The sequence below is a fragment of the Salvelinus namaycush genome, chromosome 32 (assembly GCF_016432855.1).
Source record: "Salvelinus namaycush isolate Seneca chromosome 32, SaNama_1.0, whole genome shotgun sequence".
In the NCBI taxonomy this organism is placed as follows: Eukaryota; Metazoa; Chordata; class Actinopteri; order Salmoniformes; family Salmonidae; genus Salvelinus; species Salvelinus namaycush.
The window spans coordinates 27,680,925-27,703,708 of NC_052338.1; the positions used below are offsets into that span (position 1 = coordinate 27,680,925).

The window sequence follows — 22,784 nt, forward strand, 5'->3', positions numbered from 1 at the left end:
GATGTTTTGGTCACTTTTGAATGCTGACGGTGCTTTCACTCTAGTGGTAGCATGAGACGGAGTCTACAACCCACACAAGTGGCTCAGGTAGTGCAGCTCATCCAGGATGGCACATCAATGCGAGCTGTGGCAAGAAGGTTTGCTGTGTCTGTCAGCGTAGTGTCCAGAGCATGGAGGCGCTACCAGGAGACGTGGAGGAGGCCGTAGGAGTGCAACAACCCAGCAGCAGGACCGCTACCTCCGCCTTTGTGCAAGGAGGAGCACTGCCAGAGCCCTGCAAAATGACCTCCAGCAGGCCACAAATGTGCATGTCTGTGGTCACCACCTGCAGAACCACTCCTTTATTGGGGGTGTCTTGCTAAATGCCTATAATTTCCACCTTTTGTTTATTCCATTTGCACAACAGCATGTGAAATGTATTGTCAATCAGTGTTGCTTCCTAAGTGGACAGTTTGATTTCACAGAAGTGTGATTGACTTGGAGTTACAATGTGTTGTTTAAGTGTTCCCTTTATTTTTTTGAGCAGTGTATTTTTTCAGATTTGAAATTCAAGTGAAAGGCCATACTTTCAGATAGGAGTCTAGAAGTAATTTAGATTTTGGCAGCAGTGTGTGTGCAAAGTTTTAGACTGATCCAGTGAAGATTTACATTACTGCACTATATTTTGTATCAAGTTTGCCAAATTGGTCAATTGATACATTTTCAAGTTCATAGCTATAGAGAACTTAAATGTTTTATTACCATAGTATGTTTGTAATTTTCCACACTCCCAGGAATGTCATACATGATGGATCATTAGCTTATACACTAACTGTCACACATCTAGATGGCCGGGCGGGGTGGGTGTGGAGCCAGAGACCGCAGTGGGGTCGAACTGTAGAACACAGTTCCTACATTTAAATATAAACATTTATTTTATCAAACAACTATGCTATGTTTTATCTCTGGGCCCCTCAGGATGACCAATCAGAGCAAGATTACTGAATATAAGTACATTATTTACCTTCAGAGGTGAATGTATCAAATCAGTTGCTGTGATAAAAGTTTTTTGTTGTGCACTCTCCTCAAACAATAGCAGGGTATTTTTTTCACTGTAATAGCTACTGTTAATTGGACTCTGCAGTTAGATTAACAATAATTTAAGCTTTCTGCCCATATAAGACATGTCTATGTCCCGGAAAGTTGGCTGTTGTATACAACGTCATTCTAGTCACATTAGCGCACGTTAGCAACAACCGTCCCGGTTTAGGGACACCAATCCCGTAGAGGATATTGCAGCTTTAAGAGAAATGCCATGGCGTGCAACTTCAAAGTAGCCCAAAAACCTGCAACCAATACATTTTCACCCACGACATCGTTTTCAAAATAGGCAAATTTCGTCCGGAAAATGGCAACTCTGACTTCAGCTACTCATCAGATATTGCATAACAAATTCTGGTCTCTGAATATGACATTTCTTCAGCCAGCTAACCAATTTTTGGCAGAGTGGATGATTAGGGGGCCGGAACATAATTGTAATTTGTACACTGCAAATTGACCATAACTAAGCCCAAAAATAAATTGTATTTGAAAAGGACAAGGCTACCTTGATTACATTGAGTCACGATCATTTCTGTTTTTATTTTGTGGGAATACTTGGTGAGCAGATTTCCTAAATGAAACACATTTTTTGCAGAATTGATATATATATTTATACAGTGGGGAGAACAAGTATTTGATACACAAATGAATTACTCAAATTAATTACTTAAAAATCATACAATGTGATTTTCTGGATTTTTGTTTTAGATTCCGTCTCTCACAGTTGAAGTGTACCTATGATAAAAAATTACAGACCTCTACATGCTTTGTAAGTAGGAAAACCTGCAAAATTGTCAGTGTATCAAATACTTGTTCTCCCCACTGTATATAATTTATTTATTTTTATAAACTTTGGCTGGCCCAAAAAATCACATGCTGGCTGGTTTTAGCCCGCGGGCTACAGCAAGGAGTCAAATCTATGGGAAACACGGGGGTGTGGAACTAATGTTACACAACAACAAAAAACTACGATGGACAGTTTACTTAAAGGAAACATTCACCAATTTTGAATGTTATGTTGTTTTCGTGCATCTCTAAGTCGTTGTTCTATCGATTCCTGCGGTCATTTCATGTTTTCATGTGTATCTGAGCTATTCGAAGTTCAAGCTGCAGAAATACAGCCTGTATGATGTGATGCAAAACTCGTCATACCAGCTGTATTTCTGTCCAACGTGAATACCAAGAACTCAGATGAACATGAAATGACCCCGGTAATTGATAGAACATCATTAGAGATGCACAAAAATGATATAACATTAAAAAAGGGTGAATCCTCCATTTTAAGTAGGAATGTATTAACTTCACCATAGTTTACTTTGTCTCTACAATTTTCTGTACTATGCCAATGTATTGACTGTCTTCCCTGTGTGTGCTCTCCAGTGTCTAGCAGGTCGATGGCCTCTAAGACTCCAGTGGGGTTCATTGGGCTGGGGAACATGGGCAGTCCCATGGCCAAGAACCTGCTGAAGCACGGATACCCTGTCATTGCCACCGACGTCTTCCCTGAGTCCTGCAAGGAGCTACAAGACGAGGGGGCACAGGTAACACCTTGCTAGTACCTACTTACGTCACCTAACCTGCTTACTGTGTTTCTCTACATTACCACTGAATTGTTGCAGGGATCATAGCACTAGACAAGACGCACCATAATGAATGTTGACCATGCACAGTAGATCACCTGCTGGAGGTCTACATGTTGAAACGCCCAGAAATGTATAAAAAATAGGACGCCCACCCGCAGCTGTTAGCTGTTTGTCGGCCTTGTGTGTTTTCTCTGACTTACTGTATTGCTCTCCATTACCCCTGAATCACAGCAGTAGGTCAACAGGGAGACGAGCATAGGCCACATTACTGCTACGTGTACCCTACATGTTAGCTGTGTATCTGCTGAGTCTGGAGGGGATGGTAGAAGTACATCTGCTGGTGTGGGTTTCTCGGGCTGCGTCCCAACACTTCCAATCATTGATTTAACAATGCTGGAAACTCCCTTCAGCCAATGCTTAAACCAATCCAACACTTTTAAATGCATGACGGGACTGTGTAAGTGCACACTTCAGGAATATGGAGAATAGGGATGAAACGTCATTGTATCTCTGTTAGTGTTTTCTTTTTATTTCTCACTCCTTCTTTCCCATCCGTTTCCTCCCTGTCCAGATCCTGGACTCTCCAGCGGAGGTTGCAGATAAAGCAGATAGGATCATCACCATGCTCCCCTCCAGTCCCAACGTCATAGAGGTCTACACTGGACCCAACGGCATCCTCAAGTAAGCAGCTCCCCCTCTCTGGTCCTCCTCACCAGAACTATAGATGTAGAAACTGGCCTGTCCCCTTATAACTGGCCTGTCCCCTTATAACTGGCCTGTACCCTTATAACTGGCCTGTACCCTTATAACTGGCCTGTACCCTTATAACTGGCCTGTACCCTTATAACTGGCCTGTACCCTTATGACTGGCCTGTCCCCCTATGACTGGCCTGTCCCCCTATGACTGGCCTGTCCCCCTATGACTGGCCTGTCCCCCTATGACTGGCCTGTCCCCCTATGACTGGCCTGTCCCCCTATGACTGGCCTGTCCCCCTATGACTGGCCTGTCCCCCTATGACTGGCCTGTCCCCCTATGACTGGCCTGTCCCCCTATGACTGGCCTGTCCCCCTATGACTGGCCTGTCCCCCTATGACTGGCCTGTCCCCCTATGACTGGCCTGTCCCCCTATAACTGGCCTGTCCCCCTATAACTGGCCTGTCCCCCTATAACTGGTGTTTGTAAATTGGAAGGAAGCAGATAGTTGTAAACTCCATTGTAAGGCACGGTAGAGCCTAGCTGCTCATTCAGAGCTGCTTACAGTGAAGACGTGGGGGGGGATGTCACCAATTGTACAGGCTTTTGTTCTAGCCCTGCACCTGATTAAACTGATCATGGTCTCCGAACTAAGTTAAGTCAGGTGTGCCTGTGCTGGCCCTGAAACAGAGCCTGGTACTGTGGGTCTGTGCTCTGAGATCATGTGATATGGTCATGTGACTGTGTTTTTCCTCTCGTCTTTTTCTTCTGGTCCGTTTTCTGGGATCCTGGAGACGTCCCTACCCCGGTGAAGTCAAAATGTTCAAATGGTTAGGTTAGGGTAACGGTAGAGGTTAGGGTTTAGAGTAGGGCCGTCCCAAGGATCTCAGATGTCAATAATCCTGTTCTTCTTTCTCAGGAAAGTGAAGAAGGGAACGCTGCTCATCGATTCCTCTACCATCGACCCCTCCGTCTCCAAGGAAATGGCCCTCGCCGCCGAGAAGATGGGCGCCGTGTTCATGGACGCTCCCGTGTCAGGAGGTAAGGGACGGGTTTGGGATGTCAACATTCTGTTCCTATGGCGATCACGTACTGTGTCAGTCTACTAGTCATGTCCAAAGAAAGGTTTTACTTCTCCTGTTTCTGGCCTACTGGTGGTTCAGTCTCTGGATAGACATGATACACACACACACCTCTCTCTCTAGTCTTCATTTCACCTTGGACACAAACACATAAACTGTAGAGCTTTTGCAGCAATGCTAAACATGTCATGTACTCCTATGTGTATCTATAGATAATAGTGCTTGTATTTATAGACTCTGGTGCTATACACCGGCGACAGATCAACAGCTGGTGGAAATTTATCCTGTTAAATGGCAACATATTTAAGGCTAGAAGGAAACATTGTCAGATCAGAATCCTAGGAATGAAACGTGCAAATGGGCCGAAACTGGCAAAAACTACCTGAACTTGTCCAATAAGAAACGCTCTGTTTATTTTCCTTTGCAAAACTTTTCTCTACGGTGTGCAATAATGAATACGACTCTTACCTGAGCAGGTACAATACAGGGTTGGTAGTTCAATTCAGATTTGTGTTCAACGCTGTACTTCCTCCCCCCATTCTAGCCAGACAGTGACCACCCTTTGTAGTCAGTGTAGAGTGGGTTTTATTGTTGCCTTTGACTGGGTCTTAAAGGCAAGGTTAAGGTTTTAAGTCGTCAATCTGATGGCTCCTTGACAGTGCACAGGACAGCGTTCTCCTTAATGGCTTGAGGCGCAATGGAGAATACCGTGTCAGTGTTTTTGATGTTGATGGAGCCGTAATGGAGAATACCGTGTCAGTGTTTTTGATGTTGATGGAGCCGTAATGGAGAGTACCGTGTCAGTGTTTTTGATGTTGATGGAGCCGTAATGGAGAATACCGTGTCAGTGTTTTTGATGTTGATGGAGCCGTAATGGAGAATACCGTGTCAGTGTTTTTGATGTTGATGGAGCCGTAATGGAGAGTACCGTGTCAGTGTTTTTGATGTTGATGGAGCCGTAATGGAGAGTACCGTGTCAGTGTTTTTGATGTTGATGGAGCCGTAATGGAGAGTACCGTGTTTTTGATGTTGATGGAGCCGTAATGGAGAGTACCGTGTCAGTGTTTTTGATGTTGATGGAGCCGTAATGGAGAATACCGTGTCAGTGTTTTTGATGTTGATGGAGCCGTAATGGAGAGTACCGTGTCAGTGTTTTTGATGTTGATGGAGCCGTAATGGAGAGTACCGTGTCAGTGTTTTTGATGTTGATGGAGCCGTAATGGAGAGTACCGTGTCAGTGTTTTTGATGTTGATGGAGCCGTAATGGAGAGTACCGTGTCAGTGTTTTTGATGTTGATGGAGCCGTAATGGAGAGTACCGTGTCAGTGTTTTTGATGTTGATGGAGCCGTAATGGAGAATACCGTGTCAGTGTTTTTGATGTTGATGGAGCCATAATGGAGAGTACCGTGTCAGTGTTTTTGATGTTGATGGAGCCGTAATGGAGAATACCGTGTCAGTGTTTTTGATGTTGATGGAGCCATAATGGCGGGTATCTCTTGTCAGTGCCTTTCATGTAGATAAAGACAAGAGAAACTGGCCCCACAGGGAGTGAGAGGAGAGACGAGTAGCTGTAAAACTCCCTCTCACCTCGGCCACACCAACCGGGGGGCACACACACGTACAAATACGACTGATTCACATTTCTGCAGATTCACTTTTTGACGATCCCCAACAGCCTACACTGTGGTCGTATGCTTGTCTGGCAACACTCGTTTTCTCACACATATTCCTCACACAAAACACTCCCTCCCTCTCTCACACACACCCTCTGTGTGTTTACATGCTGGCGTCTGCAGTGTAGACAGGCTGTAGTTAGTGAGTGCAGACCTGTGAAGACCCTTCCTCTCTGGGCTCTTAACTAAGCCTGTTTTACAGACGCACAGCCACGCACAGCCACAATGTTTACACACTTCCTCTCTGGGCTCTTAACTAAGCCTGTTTTACACACACAGTCACAGTCACACACACACAGTCACACACACAGTCACACACACACACAGTCACACACACACACAGTCACACACACACACAGTCACACACACACACAGTCACACACACACACACACACACACACACACACACACACAAGCACAGTTTACTCACTTCTTTTCTGGGCTCTTAGCAAAGCCTGGTTTACTGCTCTGGAATGGCCAATGATTTACATGCTACCTCTGGCCTGAGCCCCACAGACGCCTGACAGCACGAACACACTTCCAAGTTCAGACACAAACACACACGCACTTGACTGTCCACTATCTAAATCTCATATACAGATCCTAACAGAACTGGCCTCTAACCCCCTTGTCGAGGATGAAAGTAGCCCATTGGTGATAAGCTGAACTTGGGGAAGAGAAGACTGAGGGAGAGGTCAGGAGGTGGAGTGTAAACTACAGACGTCCCTGTGTGTGTTGTGTTGAGGGCTTCTCTGACCGATAGTGGGGGAGGGGATTTGACATGCTGCGTTTGTCCAGGAGGTGGCACTCTACTCCAATAGGGAGCCATATGTATGCATGTGGAGCAGGGTGTCAAACTCATTCCATGGAAGGCAGGTTTTTTTTGTTTTTTTTTTCAATTAAGACCTAGACAACCAGGTGAGGGGAGTTATTTACTAGTTAGTGACCTTAATTCATCAATCAAGTACAAGGTGTATGTAGTATGTCTGTGTTTGTTAGAGACAGTCCCTTCTGTTTCTTGTGATCTCTTGATATCAGATCCAGATCTAACGACAGTAACACACACAAACTTTAGGCATTTTGACTGGTGGTCCCAGCAGAATCTTCTTCATTATGAAGTCGCCAATGCACGCACGCACTCACGCACGCACGCACACACACGCGCGCGCGCATTGACCCCTAACACACTTATTTTTGTTTGAGTTAATGCTTATGATATATAATATGTTAGCTACGCTATTTAAAGCACTGAAACACACACACAGATTCATGGAAAGATCATAAACATTTTCAGTCACTTCAGACACTCAAGCATCCTCACAGACAGACTTCCTGTGCTTTTGGGGTTTTATTGTTTTTTAAATTTAGATATTCTTTTTATTCAAAATTAATCCTGTGGTGAATGAGGTAGTGTGTTTTTAAATGTGTGTGTGTGTGTTTGGTTCCCACCTCGGGTGCGTCAATAGGGGTTTGGCAGTTTTTCCTGGGGTCTGAGACGAGGAGTAATAAACTTGTTAAAAAACGACAATCAAAAAAACATCTCTTTCTTTCCTTTCCCTCTCTCTGCCGGTCTTGCTCTTACTGACCAGTTGTCTGGCCTAGCCCTGCCTACTATGTCCTGGCATAGATACTCTTTCACCCACACACACATACTGCACATAGTCACTTACTGTACACACAAACAAGCACACTCTAAAATACACAATTTCACCACTGTCTGGTGTTGTTAAGTGTCCGCATTCAAACTAGACCCACAACAAAACAGGCTCTGACGTCACGAGCCCGGGCTGTTGGCAAGGCGATGGCAGAAATAGGAGCAGCAGCGGGGTCGTTAGCGGTAATTACCCAGCATGCCTGCGTCTGCGTCTTGTATTCCGGCAGTGGGCCGCCACATCGCTAACGGACGGCGACTTTAAAAGTCTTTAAAAGCCATTCATTGTTTTCCCAACGCTGAGAACAAGTGTGTGTGTGTGTGTGTGTGTGTGTGTGTGTGTGTGTGTGTGTGTGTGTGTAAGGGACTTCACTGCATTAACTTTGGTGTGACCGTGGGAGCTTAATGTGTTTGTATACAGTTTGTCTCAGACTGCACACGTTTGCTGTGTTTCAGCAGGTTAAATACTCATTTTCAGCAGGCTACTTTTTTCACTTCAGATTAACTAGGCTACTTTTCATTTAAAAGTTTAAATTCTCTAGTTCATCGAGCCCTCTCCCGCTAGAATTAGACTCTGCCGAGTCCCCAGCAACCGATGTTCCAGTTTTCAGGGGAAATGGAAATAGAGCCTGTGACTTGACTTCCGCTTTGGACATTAACAAGGCGACACTCCCATCTTAACTCATCCTACACATCTGCTGGATTGGTCAAACAGTGCAGAAGAGAACCTCCCCCGACAGTTTTTTCCCCTTCTCGTCAAGACCAGAATGTAGGGGATCTAGTTTCAGCCGTTTCTTTTACACCTGCTACGTGTTCGGTTATACTAGAACGAACGATCTGCATCTTCTAGTGATCTATTGATAGAATAAGCACCTGTCAGTCACAGAGCCAGCAATGACAGGAAAAAGTGACAGCCTCCCGTTACAATTTGTGTGCTTTGTGGTTGGTTGCAGTCCAATTTCTTTACACCGAGGTAAAGAGCATGAAGCTCGTGAATTTGCATTAATTAGGCTAAATCTAAATCCACGACTAAGCCTAATTATTGTTTTCTGGCATATTAATTTATTTTGCGTGTTTCACATAGCCAACCGCTGGCTAGGGCTGTATCCAACAAAAATAATCGATTGGTCAAAATGTTTAAACGTGTATTTTTCCGTATATAAACACACTCTATGTGTTTTAATAAAATCAACTATAAGCACTGAGCTTGTCTAAATCTTTAAGTTTACGGTTTGATTAAATAAGACACATGCCTCGAGGGCGCCAGAGATTTAGATAACCAGAACTTAACCTGACCCAACTATTCTCTTCTCGCTCCTGCTGGCTTTTGCAGATTCTGCCAATACTCTCCTGAAGTTGCCGGTAATAGGCTACACGAGGAGTCCGCAACCTTTCTCATGTGGAATGCCAATTTATCTGACCATTTCAACCGATCTGCATACCAGTTATGGTTTTCATATGCACATTTTCGCAAAAGTTTCAAGTCTTCATATCTCAATCATTATCATGTTGTTAATCAAATTTATATCCAAATCTAAATAAAAATTATACAAACCTTCTATTGCCAACTACATAAAGCCAGCAAATAAAAACATTGCAGTCTGCAGTTAGAAAATATCTTGCTAAAAATAAATATCCTTAAAATCTTGATGGCTACACATGGCCTGTTTGCAACGCGCTTGAAACATCGTATCAACTATTAAGTTGGGTCCGGCCCTGAAGCTTGCACCAACTTGTATCAAATATTCTGGGCCCTCTGAGTTTCCCTGCCAGTGAGCCTGGGACAGACACAGCTGTAGGTTATTTGCTCAAGGGATAAGAAGCAGTGCTTGACTTGGGTAGGAGCTCAACGGAGCTGAGTACCGGCACTAGTACCTAGTTTGAGAAACAGACACTTCACAAGTCCTCAACTGGCAGCTTCATTAAATAGTACCCGCAAAACACCAGTCTCAAAGCCAACAGTGAAGAGGCGACTCTAGGCAGAGTTGCAAAGAAAGAGCCATATCTCAATAGGCCAATAAAAATAAAATATTAAGATGGGCAAAACAACACAGACACTGGACAGAGGAACTCTGCCTAGAAGGCCATCATCCTGGAGTCGCCTCCTCACTATTGATGTTGAGACTGGTGTTTTGCGGGTACTATTTAATGAAGCTGCCAGTTGAGAACTTGTGAGGCGTGTGTTTCTCAAACAAGACACTCTAATGTACTTGTCCTCTTGCTCAATTGTGCACCGGGGCCTCCCACTCCTCTTTCTATTCTCGTTAGAGCCAGTTTGCGCTGTTCTGTGATGGGAGTAGCACACGGCGTTGTACGAGATCTTCAGTTTCTTGGCAATTTCTTGCATGGAATAGCCTTAATTTCTCAGAACAAGAATAGACCGACCAGTTTCAGAAGAAAGGTCTTTGTTTCTGGACATTTTGAGCCTGTAATCGAACCCCCAAATGCTGAGGCTCCAGATACTCACCTAGTCTAAAGGACAGTTTTATTTCTTCTTTAATCAGAACAACAGTTTCAGCTGTTCTAACTTTTTGCAAAAGTGTTTTGTAATGATCAATTAGCCTTTTAAAATGATGAACTTGGATTAGCTAACACAACGTGCCATTGGAACACAGGAGTGATGGTTGCTGATAATGGCCTATGTAGATATTCCATAAAAAAATCTGCCGTTTCCAGCTACAATAGTAATTTACAACATTAACAATGTCTCCACTGTATTTCTGATCAATTTGATGTTATTTTAATGGACAGAAAAGTGATTTTCTTTCAATAACAAGCACATTTCTAAGTGACCCCAAACTTTTGTGTGTGTGTGTCTGTGTTAAATAATTTTTCTTCAATGTGAATCAGATTTTTATTTGGTGTACCCCAGTGGGAATACCTGTTCTACACAAATACTACAACACATTTTCCCAGTCTTCGAGGTGAAGTCTTTCAGATGGAGTCCAGACATTAGAATTCATCAGAGGCCACCAATAGAGCTCCTTCTGCAACAAAATGTTGAACCCAGGTGAGCAAACAACCCCGGACCCCCACTTTCTTTCTATTTGGCTGGCTACTCTGTGTACTTGTGGAAAACACTGGTAACCGTACCGTGTAGCTTATTGCATTCTGCATCACCGAAAGCCACAGGCAAATTGCCACAGCTAACCATTGGCCAAAAGAAGGCATGTTAAGGTTCTAGGGTAGCGATTGAGAGAGACATGTGCCTAGTAGGTTTTACAGCCGTGGGTAGCTGGCTGGGCCTGCTGTCAGTGCAGTGATGACTAACTAAATATATACTGCATATATTAATAAATATATACTGCATATATTATGTTTTTCTTTGTTTTGGTCTTCGGCATGTTTTTTTGGGGCTCTTTGTGCACGTAACAATTTTCCTGAGGCAAGCTGAAGTTCGGCTACCGAAGTCTACACCCCCTTCGTCGGTGATTGGTCAACAGTTGGGATTTTTCAATGAACTGTTTGTTGCCATTCAACGAGAGACGACTAGTTTTCATGCACATATTTTCCCTTGAGAAATACTGCACCAAACATCTTAGATGTCAAATTGAGCGACTAAGACCTCCATAGCAAAAACTTCAAAATGAATTACAGATTTCTATTTTGAATAAGTGTATACTGGCTACGGCGTCTCAAGAGGGACAAACTTGTTTGTTGTTTTTCAAGCGAAGGTCTTTTGAGGGAGTATGCGAGGCACAGACGTTCACTTCGCCCAGCTGCGTTCTGATAGGAGCAAACCAAGCCTAGTATGCAGATGCTTTAACTAGCACTGGACTGACCAGATTAGCATAACAAGCCCTTCACTAGTGGGACCAGGGGGAGGCTGGTTAAGGGGAGAGAGAGGGGATGAGGGGAGGGGGAAATGGAGGAGGGGAGTAAGGGGGTGGGGTTCTAGCCTGGAGTCCAGATGGAAGCAGACCCACAGCAGCTGGGGGACTGTCCCTCTCAACACTGTGCGTGTGCTGTGTGGTGTCCTTCTCTGTGGGTGTGTAGGCCTATTTGTCAGCTGGTGTTTGTGCCAGTCGTACTATAAGGCTCTGTCCATCAAATTCTCCTAAACCCCTCCCTATATGTCACTCATCTTAAGAGAGCGTGTGTGGGGGGGGGTCATTATCAGTCCGACTCAAACTCAATGTGTCTGCTTTGGGCCACAGGGAGGATTGATTCTGGAATGATCTCTCTTCTGTCTCCTTGCATTGACCACTCTCTCTCTGGAATGGAGCAGGCTCTGATAATGATTATGATGGTCAGGCTACTGGTCAATGAAGAAACACAGCGAAGAGAAAGATTGTCTGTTGCATGTCTTTCAGCATCATTCTCTGACTTTCTCTTCCCCCTTTATCCCTCTGCTACAGTCTCTCATGGTGTGTTTTCATGATGTTTGTCTGTGTGTGCATGCAGTGTGGGGTGGTTCTCAGGCTTGAGCTCGTTAGCACAGCAGATAAAGACTGTTTTTAACATGAAGGACTAGCATTAGTGACTTGGGCAGATAAACTGTTGAAAGTGCAGATTTTTTATGTGTGTGTGTGGTGTGATTTTGGTTAGCGCTCTGTCCCTCTTCTAACTCCATTTCAGTTATTTACTTGATATCCATCAAGTTTTTATGGCGCTTGTTTGGGTTTTTAATTTGTTTGAGAAAATATCTCCCATTGGATATAATTATATCACTGGACTACATGAGGCTGCATTGAAGGCCTGTAAACAGTCTGTCTTCCCAGGGGGTTGGGGAGGAAGGAACGTTACTGTAATGTTAGAAATGGTATCGTATGTTTAGGCCTTGAACTCAGTGAAAAATGCTGCCGTTAAGATGAGAGCTCTATATTAGACCAAAGGCCACCTTTTAGATTTCCAGTAGTCAAACCAAGAATATACAGTTGAAGTCGAAGTTTACATACACTTAGGTCGGAGTCATTAAAACTCGTTTTTCAACCACTCCACAAATTTCTTGTTAACAAACTATAGTTTTGGCAAGTCGGTTACGACATCTACTTTGTGCATGACACAAGTCATTTTTCCAACAATTGTTTACAGACAGATTATTTCACTTATAATTCACTGTATCACAATTCGCGGGTCAGAAGTTTACATACACTAAGTTGACTGTGCCTTTAAACGGCTTGGAAAATTCCAGAAAATGTCATGGCTTTAGAAGCTTCTGATAGGCTAATTGACATAATTTGTGTCAATTGGAGGTGTACCTGTGGATGTATTTCAAGGCAGACCTTCAAACTCAGTGCCTCTTTGCTTGACATCATGGGAAAATCAAAAGAAATCCGCCAATCATTTTTTTTGTAGACCTCCACAAGTCTGGTTCATCCTTGGGAGCAATTTCCAAACGCCTGAAGGTACCACGTTCATCTGTACAAACAATAGTATGCAAGTATAAACACCATGGGACCACGCAGCCGCCATACCGCTCAGGAAGGAGACGCATTCTGTCTCCTAGAGATGAATGTACTTTGTGGCGAAAAGTACAAATCAATCCCAGAACAACAGCAAAGGACCTTGTGAAGATGCTGGAGGTAACGGGTACCAAAGTATCTATATCCACTGTAAAACGGGTCCTATATTGGCATAACCTGAAAGGCAGCTCAGCAAGGAAGAAGCCACTGCTATAAAACCGCCATTAAAAAAAAGCCAGACTACGGTTTGCAACTGCACATGGGGACAAAGATCGTACTTTTTGGAGAAATATCTTCTGGTCTGATGAAACAATAGAACTGTTTGGCCATAATGACCATTGTTATGTTTGGAGGAAAATGGGGAGGCTTGCAAGCCGAAGAACACCATCCCAACCATGAAGCACGGGGGTGGCAGCAGCATCATGTTGTGGGGGTGATCTGCTGCAGGAGGGACTGGTGCACTTCACAAAATAGATGGCATCATAAGGATGGAAAATGATGTGGGTATATTGAAGCAACATCTCAAGACATCAGTCAGGAAGTTAAAGCTTGGTCGCAAATGGGTCTTCCAAATGCACAATGACCCCAAGCATAATTTCACAGTTGTGGCAAAATGGTTTAAGGTCAACAAAATCAAGGTATTGGAGTGGCCATCACAAAGCCCTGACCTCAATCCTATAGAAAATTTGTGGGCAGAACTGAAGAAGCGTGTGCGAGCAAGGAGGCCTACAAACCTGACTCAGTTACACCAGCTCTGTCAGGAGGAACTTATTGTGGGAAGCTTGTGGAAGGCTACCTGAAATGTTTGACCCAAGTTAAACAATTTAAAGGCAATGCTACCAAATATTAATTGAAGGTATGTAAACTTCTGACCCACCGGGAATGTGATGAAAGAAATAAAAGCTGAAATAAATCATTCTCTCTCTACTATTATTCTGACATTTCACATTCTTGAAGTAAAGTGGTGATCCTAACTGACCTAAGACAGGGAACTTTTACTAGTATTAAATGTCAGGAATTGTGAAAAAACGACTTTTAAATGTATTTGGCTAAGGTGTATGTAAACCTCAGACTTCAGCTGTAACTGTTTGTATTGCCTGCCCGTTTTCCTCGCACAATTGAATTAGGACTCATGCATCTACTAAGACCTGAATTACAGCACTCTACCTTGCAGGTGTTTTTACTCTGGTAGAATCAGCAAGGCACTGTAGTTAACCTGTGAATGGATTCTACACCAACACGGTAGATTATACTGTCATTGAAGGAAAGGAAGGGTTATAATGGTGTATTGAAGATGTTAAAGTGTTACAAGCGTTCCTTTAGGGACCAGCCACTCTCAACCCCAGGGAAAAGAGCTGGAGTGTGGCTCACATTCAAATGCGTCATTCACTACTACAGCGTGGGAACAGCCACCGTGGTGTGTGTTTGTACAGCCTTCATAATGTAGTTTAATTGAACCCTACCATCAATTAAAGTGCATAGTGCTTTACACGAGCCTCGTAACCCTGTGGATATTACCTCAGAAGCTCCGGCTGACGTCTCCACCACGGCCAAGTTTGGGATCTTCACCTGTCCGTAATGCTTACACACAAGACACATTAACACAAATATACACACTCGCACACATACAAAAACAGATGGAGACACACACACAGACCGACCACTTCCAAAAAGGGCTCCAATTTAAAAGGCTATAAGACTATAATGAATCGCTTCAGTTAATTATTTGTCTGTAATTAAAAAAGTGCAAATTAATTCAGCGCTTTTTAGAACACGACAGAAACCAGAGTTTGCGCTGATCTCCTTTCCCCGTCTCACCTCACCCTCTTTCCTTGACGTAGAGGAGACAAGGAAAGGAAACCTCTTTAGGGTATTGAGATGCTTTCTCTCCTTGAAGGAGAGGAAACAAGGAAAGGGTATATTTTTGTCCCCAGCCTTGCACATAGTCACTAAATCTATCTCCCACCATGTTAGACTAAGAGTGGCTTTGGCTGGCCTCTCTCTAACGGTCATTAATACCAATGCCAGCTCACCGTGGTTGAACTGTGGTTAGGCTAGTTCGACTGGGTCTCTGAGTTTTATGTTGGCCAACCATAACTTGTCCCTGGAACATGATAAGAGGGACTCTTGTCTGCTCTTTCCCAAGGGAATTATTTCTCAGAGATCAGAGGCACAGCTATCCTGGTCTCTGTCTTTGCCACTCACTCCCATTACCTTACTATACATTCTCTCTCCCTTAGTTTATCCCTCTCTGTTTCTCACCCTCTTTCTCTCTCTGGGCATATGTACGTCAGCTAGCCCTGGGGGCAATGCGTTGTAAGTCTGTTTATAACAATGCAGGAGTGTAATTTTCCTGTGAGATGGATAGGGCGGAGCATGGTGACGTTCCCAACGTGTTCCCCAATGCCCCCACAGCCTCATTAGGATTCCTGTTTAATCCATCTCTGACAGGACCGACCGGACCACGGGACGCCCCTATACACACACATATTTGCAAGAAGACACACTCTCTCTCCTTCTCTGTTATGCTAATGATGTTGTTATTCTTCCTGCACCGGCGATCTTTCATCATCACTCTGTCACTGCTTATAGAAATCCACTACAGATCAGAGGAGCTTATTATGGGTGATTAGTTCATCTGAGAGGGGGAGGGAGGGAGGGAGGGAAGGAGTGGACAGAAAGTTTTCCGCCGCTCTCCCTCCCCCCCCATCTCTTGTTCTCATATTTCTCTTTCTTTGTTTCCTGCTGTTTCCCTCTCTGTTTTTCCCTCTCTGTCTTTCCCTCTCTGTTTTTCCCTCTGTCTTTCCCTCTGCTCTCCTCTTCTCTGCCATCTCTCCTCTCCCCCTCTGCTATTTCTTCCCTCTCTCCTCCTCTCTCTTTATCTCCCCCTCTCCATGTGTAGAGATGTGTATTGATCAGCAAGTTGACTGTGATATCAATAGTCTTCTCTTTAGTGATCCTGAACCCCAGTCTAATGAACCAGTGGAAGTTTACAATGCTGCTTGGCTTTGGTTCTGTCAGCATTATATAGGCCTTATTAGTGTGACTGTTGATGGTTGTATGCATGGTGATTGGATTCAGAAAATCTCTATTGCTCAGTCTCTCTCTAAGATAGAGCCTTCTCTCTCACGGTGTTATGTAAGACCTGTGTGTGGGTTGACCGTGTGTTGTGCTCCGTAGTCAGCTGCTGCAGTATGGACTGGGTTCATTATGTGGCTTGACAGGCTGTCACTGCTGCATCGCGCACACGCACACGCAGACAGACGGCTAATTATCAGTCCGAGAGAGGGTAGTAAGAGTGGGATAGCTGGGGTAATGTATACATACCATTACCCTATGGACACCAACATACAGGGAACCTGCAGTACGGTCAACTCAGTGACTGTGTACATCAGTCACTCTTTTCCATAAAGCCTCTCCCATCTCTGCTCCTGCCCCCTAAACACCTTAAACCTCTGCTCCCCACTCTCCTCTTCTCTGCCATCTCTCCTCTCCCCCTCTGCTATTTTCTCCCTCTCTCCTCTCCTCCACTCTCCTCTCCTCCACTCTCCTCTCCTAGTTGTGTAGTTTCATCTATTTTCTCCCTCTCTCTCCTCTCCTCTCTCTCCTCTCCTCCACTCTCTCCTCCTTCTGGTTGTGTAGTTTCAGCTATTTTCTCCCTCTCTCTCCTCCTTTCTCTCCTCTCTCCTCTCCTCCACTCTCTCCTCCTTCTGGTTGTGTAGTTTCAGCTATTTTCTCTCTCTCCTAATTCCTCTTTAATTATTAACAGCAACATGATTAGGCCTTCACCATCAATAGGCCTTTCATTAGAGCTACACAGCACCCTGAAGACTGATTTCACACACCACACACACACATTACTAAGACTGTTGATACACTCCTCTAACAGTGTCGCTAAGGCGTAGTGCTCCTTTGGTGTTGTGGGATGCAGTGTAGGGGACACTGTCCTGTCCACTTACCAAGCACAGCTCAACATGATGATGGTGGTGCTTTTCATTTGTTTACCTATCACTAGGATTACAGTATGGAAGAGTTGTGCTCGTTGAATACTTACAGCTACCAACAATTTGCTTGCCTGCCTGCGTTTGTGCGCACGGATGTATGTTTAGGGGTTAATCAATGGTATATTAAGGGGCCGGGCTGTGGCAGATGAGATTTGGGAGCGAGGGTTCCGCCTCAGATTAACACAGAAATAAAACTGTTAAAAACAATCTGGCACGTCTCTGGTCATCTATCTGTGTCATCAGGACCCGTTGGGGGGTGGAGAGGTACTTGCTAAAACATGGAACGCTCCTTAAGCCATCAGGCACTGGGAGGGATGGGGGAGTGTGTGTGTGTGAGACCTAATTGAACATGATAAAGTGTAAAGTTAATTACCCCTCACGGCTGTCACTGATACCCCCGGGGGGGTGTTTCTAGCGGGGTAGCCTCAGGCACAGCTGTCGGCCTGGTTTTGGTGGTGGGGTATAGTTGTGTGTGTGAAGGAGAAAGGGTTTGCGTAAGGAGGATGGAGGCCCATGGGGGTCGTGTGCAGGATGATGGGGACAATCGGCTTTTAAAGACTCCCCCGTCCCTCTGGTGTGCCGCTCTCAACACTCCTGTCCCATCACAACACACACACACCCCTTTCCCAGAGCAGAACATTTGTAGAGACATCACAATCTTAACTATCACTGAGCTCCATAGACCAAACAAAATAATCTGACTGCTATTGAGGAGTCTTGTACTAGTCCTGAGAGAGCTTTCTGGCAACACTGTCATGAGACTGACATGATGTTGATGTTTTTGGGATTAAATAAGGCTGTCATTGGTGAACCATCTAGCAATGTGTCTAGGTGGCTGTTCATGTGCACATTATTTCCTGAGCCAAGCCCAAGTTCGGACACCCCTTTGTCGGTGATTGGTCAACAAGGGGTGGCAGGTAGCCTAGTGGTTAGAGCGTTGGACTAGTAACCGAAAGGTTGCAAGATCAAATCCCCGGGCTGACAAGGTAAAAATCTGTTGTTCTGCCCCTGAACAAGACAGTTAACCCACTGTTCCTAGGCCGTCATTGAAAATGTAGACTTTGTTCTTAACTGACTTGCCTAGTTAATAAATAAATAGAACAGTAGGGATTCTTTAATGAAGTGTTTGTTGTCATTCAGCGAGAGACGACTTGTTTTCATGCTATTTTTTTCACTTGAGAAATAGTGCACCAAACATCTTGGTTACATGTACAATTGCACGACTAAGACCTTGACTAAACATAACAATTAATTACAGATGTATCATAGCGCTTGATGGTTTTTGCGACTGCACTTGAAGAAACTTTCAAAGTTTACAATTTTCCAGATTGACTGACCTTATTGACATAATATGGACTTGGTCGTTTACCAAATAGGGCACCACCCCTACCTTGTAACAACACAACGGATTGCTCAAACGCATTGAGAAGGAAAGAAATTCCACAAATTTGCTTTTAACAAGGCACACCTGTTAATTTAAATTTATTCCAAGTGACTACCTCGTGAAGCTGGTTGAGAGAATGCCAAGAGTGTGCAAAGCTGTCAAGGCAAAAGGTGGCTACTTTGAAGAATCTAAAATATATTTTGATTAGTTTAACACTTTTTGGTTACTTAATGATTGCATACATGTTATTTCATAATTTGGATGTCTTCACTATTATTCTACAATGTGGAAAATGGTACATATAAAGAAAAACCCTTGAATGAGTAGGTGTGTCCAAACTTTTTACCGGTACTGTGTGTGTACTGGTCTAGACACTCCGGTCTCTGACATTGCTCATCCTAATATTTCTATATTTCTTAATGACATTATTGAACTTTTTTTTAGATTTGTGTGTTAGATATTACTGCACTGTTGAGGATAGGAACACAAGCATTTCGCTACACCCGCAATAACATCTGATAAATATGTGTATGTAATAACATCTGATAAATATGTGTGTGTAATAACATCTGATAAATATGTGTGTGTAATAACATCTGATAAATATGTGTATGTAATAACATCTGATAAATATGTGTATGTAATAACATCTGATAAATATGTGTATGTAATAACATCTGATAAATATGTGTATGTAAAAACATCTGATAAATATGTGTATGTAAAAACATCTGATAAATATGTGATGCGACCGATGGAATTTGATCTGTAATGACGTCATTCAAGGCAAGAGGGCCAATCAGAGCCCAGTATTCACACACATTTAGTAAATAAATCATCTTTGGGAGAGATGTCTGAGACTGACTGAATGAATTAAGTTTTGCTGTCAATCAGCTTTGAAATCAGCCTATTTTGATTTATGGTTCTGCATGTTATCACAAATGAAGTACTCGGGTAATGAATTGATGTTAGCTTCAGCTGTAAGCTAGCAAGGAAAGTTAGCTGGAAGCTACCAGTATCTTCTTTCAATGTGAAGTGTTCTAGCCTGTATGGACATTGTTTTGCGAACAGTAATTAACAGTTTCAGCATTTCTATATGCCGTGTCGCATATTCAAGTGTGTTAACGTCCGTGTGGAATGATTGGAGCAGGCACGCTCATGCTATAAGTGGACATCAGCTGCTCTGATAGAGAGACATGAGCCGTGAGACAGAAGTACCGAAATAAAAATAAATTCCACTACTGGACTGCTTTTCATGTTCTAGTGTCTAAAGAGTACAGACGTTTCAGTATATCGTTCAACACTAGTGTGTAGTGACCATGTATTGTGTGTTGTAGGTGTGGGAGCAGCCAGCTTGGCTAAGCTAACCTTCATGGTAGGAGGGGTTGAGGAGGAGTACACTGCAGCCCAGGAACTCCTCACCTGTATGGGAGCTAACGTAGTGTACTGCGGACAGGTCGGCACAGGACAGGTAACTAACACACTCTAGTGTACTTACAAGTTTGCATACAAATGTACCATTTTCATACACTCAAACACTATTGTACACTTGGTCACTCTCACAGAAACCTATTCGAATAATTCAGCTTTTTTGTCTCACAGGCAGCTAAGATCTGTAACAACATGCTGTTAGCGATTGGGATGATCGGGACTGCAGAGACCATGAACCTCGGAATCAGGTAGAGTCAACTACTTGTTAGCCAGCCTAGATCTGTTGTAGTCACTTCTATTCACCCTTCACTGTGTCACTGTGATTTACCTGACCATGTCTTTACCGGGTCACCAACTGGACCTGTGTGCTGGATATTTTACTGTTCATTTTGCCTTCTGTGTTTTGAGATTGGGGCAAAGAGACAGAGGAGGACAAACCCAGTTTGAGGGGGTCAGACCACCCAGTCTCAGACCTGTCAGGGGTAGCCAGAGACTGTTGAGGGGGTCAGACCACTCAGTCTCAGACCTGTCAGGGGTAGCCAGAGACTGATGAGAGGGCAAAGACTCATTTACATCCACTGGTTGAGCTCTTAATGCAGCCTAGGCACAACCAGCTGCTGCTTACAGACTACATATCCCAGCATGCACATATCCCCATCCCTCTGCCCTGCTATTGCTGCTGCTGTTATTAGGGTTGTAAAGGATCCATCTATTTCTCTCTCTGGTGTCTCTGGCCTCTAGTCAAGCAATGTGTGTTTGTGTGACGGTGTATTTTGTGTGTGTTAGTTGTATGTGCTCATGTATACACGGTCATATGATTAGTGTACCCAGTACTATATCAAATGTGTGTGCTGTATTTGCCTCTGGTGCATTGTGCATGCTTGCTTGCTTGCGTGTGTGTGTACTTGTGTCCTGTGCCTGCCTGCGTGTGTGTGTGCCTGTGTCCTGTGCCTGCCTGCGTGTGTGTGTACTTGTGTCCTGTGCCTGCCTGCGTGTGTGTGTACTTGTGTCCTGTGCCTGCCTGCGTGTGTGTGTACTTGTGTCCTGTGCCTGCTTGCGTGTGTGTGTACTTGTGTCCTGTGCCTGCCTGCGTGTGTGTGTACTTGTGTCCTGTGCCTGCTTGCGTGTGTGTGTACTTGTGTCCTGTGCCTGCCTGCGTGTGTGTGTACTTGTGTCCTGTGCCTGCCTGCGTGTGTGTGTGTGTACTTGTGTCCTGTGCCTGCCTGCGTGTGTGTGTGTGTACTTGTGTCCTGTGCCTGCGTGTGTGTGTGTGTGTGTGTGTGTGTGTACTTGTGTCCTGTGCCTGCCTGCGTGTGTGTGTACTTGTGTCCTGTGCCTGCCTGCGTGTGTGTGTACTTGTGTCCTGTGCCTGCTTGCGTGTGTGTGTACTTGTGTCCTGTGCCTGCCTGCGTGTGTGTGTACTTGTGTCCTGTGCCTGCTTGCGTGTGTGTGTACTTGTGTCCTGTGCCTGCCTGCGTGTGTGTGTACTTGTGTCCTGTGCCTGCCTGCGTGTGTGTGTGTGTACTTGTGTCCTGTGCCTGCCTGCGTGTGTGTGTGTGTACTTGTGTCCTGTGCCTGCGTGTGTGTGTGTGTGTGTGTACTTGTGTCCTGTGCCTGCCTGCGTGTGTGTGTGTGTACTTGTCCTGTGCCTGCCTGCGTGTGTGTGTGTGTACTTGTGTCCTGTGCCTGCGTGTGTGTGTGTGTACTTGTGTCCTGTGCCTGCCTGCGTGTGTGTGTGTGTACTTGTGTCCTGTGCCTGCCTGCGTGTGTGTGTGTGTACTTGTGTCCTGTGCCTGCCTGCGTGTGTGTGTGTGTACTTGTGTCCTGTGCCTGCCTGCGTGTGTGTGTGTGTACTTGTGTCCTGTGCCTGCCTGCGTGTGTGTGTGTGTACTTGTGTCCTGTGCCTGCCTGCGTGTGTGTGTGTGTGTGTACTTGTGTCCTGTGCCTGCCTGCGTGTGTGTGTGTGTGTACTTGTGTCCTGTGCCTGCCTGCGTGTGTGTGTGTGTACTTGTGTCCTGTGCCTGCCTGCGTGTGTGTGTGCCTGTGTGTTTTGTAGTGCAGCTGTATTAGAGCAGCTGATTTGTCTGTGGGGAGACGGAGGGGCAGACGGACATAAATCCCCACACTAGGCCTCTGAAATATGGAGGCATTAAGAGAGCAACACAGATTTACACCCCACACCACTGTTCCCGCTACACACAAAGCTACCCACACACACAAACACACACACACCTACCCTTACACACCTACACACATACACATCTACCCTCACACATACACAGCTACCCATACACACCTACCCACACACAGATACACACATACACACCTACCCACACACCATACACATGCAGAGTACAAACACACGTACATGGAGTACAGACACGGACACAGACAGACACCGAGACACACATGCTCAGAGCCAATTTACAGGAAACAGTAATAACATTTTATCATGCTGGAGTAGGGCCTGATAGAGCTGCCCTTTCCAATACCTGTCCACGCACGCGCACACACGCGCACACACACGCGCAACGCTGCCTGTCCCGTCCACACAGCTCTTTGTTGATTTCAGATGGACGGTTGGGCCGTCTCTCAGAGCATGACGTTCCCTTAGATCAGAGAATGGCCCTGAATTATAACCACACTACCTTCGTCATTGTCTGTTTTTTCCCTCCTCAGGTTCTTTCTCACTCCCTTTATTTTCTCCTCCCTATGTTTCCCTTTCTCTTATTTTTATTTGTAATATTTTCTATCCATTTCTTTCTCTCGTGCTCTCTCTCTCCACCCCCCAGTCCC

At 44.7% G+C, this 22,784-nt stretch overlaps 1 protein-coding gene across 1 annotated transcript in view; it reads left to right on the forward strand.

Moving 5' to 3' along the window:
• The window catches only part of LOC120027256 (3-hydroxyisobutyrate dehydrogenase, mitochondrial-like), a 35,688-nt gene that overhangs the window by 3,478 nt on the left and 9,426 nt on the right, over positions 1 to 22,784 (forward strand). Inside the window, exons 2-6 of the mRNA XM_038972160.1 lie at positions 2,461 to 2,621; positions 3,235 to 3,344; positions 4,277 to 4,398; positions 19,895 to 20,028; positions 20,160 to 20,236. Of these exons, the coding sequence (XP_038828088.1) occupies positions 2,461 to 2,621; positions 3,235 to 3,344; positions 4,277 to 4,398; positions 19,895 to 20,028; positions 20,160 to 20,236 (604 nt within the window). The remainder of the gene's footprint in view (positions 1 to 2,460; positions 2,622 to 3,234; positions 3,345 to 4,276; positions 4,399 to 19,894; positions 20,029 to 20,159; positions 20,237 to 22,784) is intronic.